Source organism: Charadrius vociferus, unplaced genomic scaffold, assembly GCF_000708025.1.
Source record: "Charadrius vociferus isolate BGI_N301 unplaced genomic scaffold, ASM70802v2 scaffold852, whole genome shotgun sequence".
Lineage (NCBI taxonomy): Eukaryota > Metazoa > Chordata > Aves > Charadriiformes > Charadriidae > Charadrius > Charadrius vociferus.
The window spans coordinates 156,233-159,842 of record NW_009647245.1 but is presented as its reverse complement, the minus strand read 5'-3'; the positions used below and the strand labels follow the sequence as shown (position 1 = coordinate 159,842).

At 60.6% G+C, this 3,610-nt stretch overlaps 1 protein-coding gene across 2 annotated transcripts in view; it reads left to right on the top strand.

Annotated features, from left to right (window-relative positions):
* Positions 1-3,610, top strand: part of MID2 (midline 2) — an 84,390-nt gene that overhangs the window by 77,939 nt on the left and 2,841 nt on the right. For both annotated transcript variants that reach the window (XM_009879990.1, XM_009879991.1), the window contains exon 8: positions 2,604-2,811. In XM_009879990.1, coding sequence (XP_009878292.1) covers positions 2,604-2,811 — 208 coding nt within the window. The remainder of the gene's footprint in view (positions 1-2,603; positions 2,812-3,610) is intronic.

The window sequence follows — 3,610 nt, the reverse complement described above, 5'->3', positions numbered from 1 at the left end:
GAGCGTGGGCAGCGTGCCGGCCCCGAGAGCGAGCCCCCCGCCGCAGGGGGACGGCATCGGGGCCACAGATCTATAACGGAGCGGTGCCTGGGGCACTGATACAGCCCCCGCTGCCCTGCGAATTTTTCCAGGTTTTTTTCTGTCCCGTGGAAAGGAGATTGCTGTCGCTGGTGCTCAGCAGCTGGTTTAGCTCAGCTGTGCTGTTGATGTGGGTTCACGTGCAGCTGATGATATATTGGGACTCCACGTTGCGGTTCCCTTTAAGAAAAAAATAAGGAATTATGGATGGAAAAACCTCTGGGGGAAAAAAAAAAAAAAAAAAAAAAAAACCACACCGCCAAACCACCATTAAATTTGCAAAGCCAAGAGCACAGGATTTAAAAAGCACCAGAATTAAGTTGCATGTGCACTTTAATGTTATACCTGCTGTTGCTGCGTGGCGCGGCAGTGCCTGATGCGCGGTGCCGTGCCCCTCGCCCGCACCCGCTGCTGCCAGCGGCGGGGGGCTGCGGGGGAGCGGAGCTCCTGCTCCCGGTGTCCCCGGGCGGGCTCAGAGCTGCCTCCTGCCGCGGCCACCCGGGGCCTTCCTCAGCCGCTCTTTGTCGCAGCGCCGCTGCGAGGGACTGCTGCAGAAATGTTTGGGGTGGCGGGTCGGCTTTCTGGCTCCTTAGCCAGGTCCCCCCAGCGTCTCTCTACCCGTTACCGAGGAGCTGCTGGAGACTACACCAGCACCAAAAACTCCTTCACCCCCTGGATGCTGCAGCCGCCTCCTCCCTCTGCGTTCCCAGAGGAACCTTTCTTTTCAGCAGCAGCCAGAAAGGGTTGGTCACCAGCCCTCGGCGCCCCGGGGACGCTCCCGTGCTGTGCAGAGCGGTAAACTGAGGCACAGTGCGTGCCCGAAGCCTGTGACCGCGCAGGGATGGACCAGGAGAGCCCCAGGGCTGAGCAGACTCATTTAGCCATTCCAAAAAAAAATGGTGCTGTGTAGAGAAGCCAACGTCTGTCCTGAACCGAGAGCAAAGTGAGTGATGGGCAAACGCTGGAGCAGGGGCAGGGAGGGTCCCCAAACGCGCTGGCTCTCTCCCCGCACCCCCCTGGAACGGAGCTTTCGGGCTCCTCGAAGCGCAACGTTCTGGCTTCTCCTTTCCAAACCTGGTCTTAAAATGACCCTAAATTATTACAGGAGAAAAAAGGCAGTGTTTGCAAGTATTCTTCAGACCCCGTCCCCACCTGTGTCCCTGCACGCACAAGACCCGGGCGCGGGACCCGGCGAGGGTAGTTTTGCGGTGGGGCTGTGGGCACCAAAAATCAGAGCCTTCCAGAGAAATCCTTCACGCTCGCTGTTGGATGTGTTGCGCAGCTGTGCCCAAAAGAGACGGGGTTTGTCGGTGGAAGGGCGGGCAGACGTTCCCCTGGCCTTGCGCGTCTTCGGGGGGGTTTTATCAGAGCGAGCAGGACAGCCGGTGTCCCTCAGTTGGGACACAGTTTGGCTCTGTGTGCGCTGGTAACGTTACAAAGGAATTGCAGTTGGGTTTCAAGCCAGCGTTAAGGATCTGCAAAATCCATCAAACGCAGTTGTGTTAATTGGGGAGGGGGCCCCGGGGCGTGCGCTCGCGGGCTGGCCCCGTGCTCGCCCCTCCTTGCCAGCATCCCTGAACACCCGCCGGACCCGACGGCGCCTTTGATGTGCTTCCACCGCCCTCTGCACGGCCCAGACTGTCTTCTCCAAGCGCCGAGACCGTGTTTGGCACCGGAGAGGTGCCGGAAAACCTCGGGCGCGCTTCCCATAGCGTGTATGAGCAGCCTGTGCGCGCCGGGGAGCAGTCTGCCTCGGCGGCTGCTGGGGTGCGGGGACGTGCTCGGTGCGGCCGTGCTGCTTCTGCCGTTCCGTGGTGTGGTACCAGCGCTCACGGGGCTGTTCCCCCTTCCCTGCCGCACATAACTCTCCTTACGGCTAACGGAGATCCGTTCAGGAATTCAGCCTACATGCCTGGGTTTGGTTCACAGCGAATCTTGATGGGCCTTCAGTGCCATTACCTGGAAACACCCCCTGTTTCTGCCGCATTTGGCATCACAAACAGAGGGCAAAAGGGATCTGCTCTGATGGGGGATGAGGCATTCGAAGGGGACAACGGGCAGTGAGGAGACCCCGGCTGTTCCCGGCCCCTACTGAAGGGTCCCTGCGGGGCGATGCAGCCCTCCCCCCCGCGCTGCGCTGCCCGAGCGCTCGCTCTCGCCACCTCGTTTCTCTCAGCGTTTTCCAGTTTCACCTCCTTTCCCGCTGTTTGGTCCGGGAGGAAGGAGGGTGATTCCCGGGCTGGGGAATGAGCCCGAGGTGCGGGTGCTGCTCCCGTCTGGGCTCCGCTCTGTCCCGCTGCATCCCGCTGGGCGGCTGTAACCCACTGTCCTTGGCTGGTGGGGGATCTGTAACCCACTGTCCTTGGCTGGTGGGGGATCTGTAACCCACTGTCCTTGGCTGGTGGGGGAGCCTTTGGCTCGCGGAGGGTGTCCGGAGAGTGTGGGGCAGATGTTTTCCACCACGTTCTGCCTGCACGAGGATGGTACCAAGCATAAATCCTAATCCGTGTGTCCTGTCCTAACAGGTCAGCCTTTTAAGCTAGACCCTAAGATGGCCCACAAGAAGTTGAAGATCTCCAACGACGGGCTGCAGATGGAGAAGGATGAGAGCTCCCTGAAGAAGAGCCACACGCCCGAGAGGTTCAGTGGCACAGGGTGCTACGGCGCGGCGGGCAACGTCTTCATCGACAGCGGCTGCCACTACTGGGAGGTGGTGGTGGGATCCTCGACCTGGTAGGCAGCACTCTTGTCTTCCCCCTCTCTCCTAGAAGCCCTCAAGTTTCCCCAGAGGTGTTGTGGGACACACTAGGGTCAAAGGCTGGGGTTTTGGCAGAGCTGCTCAGGGCAGGGAGGTGGTTGAGACCTTGAATCTGTGTGGCTATGGCATTCAAGAGGTTTAGAAGTTTCTCTTCTCTGCAAGAAGCTTTCGGGTCTGATCCAGTCAGGCTGCAAGGTGAAGCTTTTCTCTTTGTTCCCCTCACCTGCTGAGCTGCTGGTGCGTGTCAGGGCTCAGATCTCGCCCGGACGGTGGGACAGAGGTGCCACGGAGCTTTAAACCTGCCGGTTTCCCCGTATGCAGTGCCCTCCCCTGGGCCCGCTGGTGCGAGGTGCCGCTTAGCTGCGCCGGACGGGATTATGGAGTCTGAGCTGGAAGGCGAAGCAGAGGGCGGCCGTGGCCGAGCAGGGACAGGGATGTCTCTGGGGGAGATGTGCGGAGGCCTGGTGAGCCGCTGGAATATCCCTGCGGGGGCAGGCAGCTTGGGGGGAGCCTGTCCCACGCCTGCTTCCCTCTGTTTCACCCTATAGTCATACCCCAACGTTGCGGGCTGGCAGGAGAAACCATCCCACGCCGCAGGTCCCCCTACTCATAGGGATGTACATCCGCCCTGCGATGGCAAAGGGGCCAGCGGGGCAAAGCGGAGGGTGATGCTTCACTCGCCGTCTGCTCTCCATCACCCCGTGCTGCTGCCGTGTGGCTCCGCCCTCATTGCCACGAGCTGCTTCTCTTGAGGAAGGGCGAGTCCATGTCTCC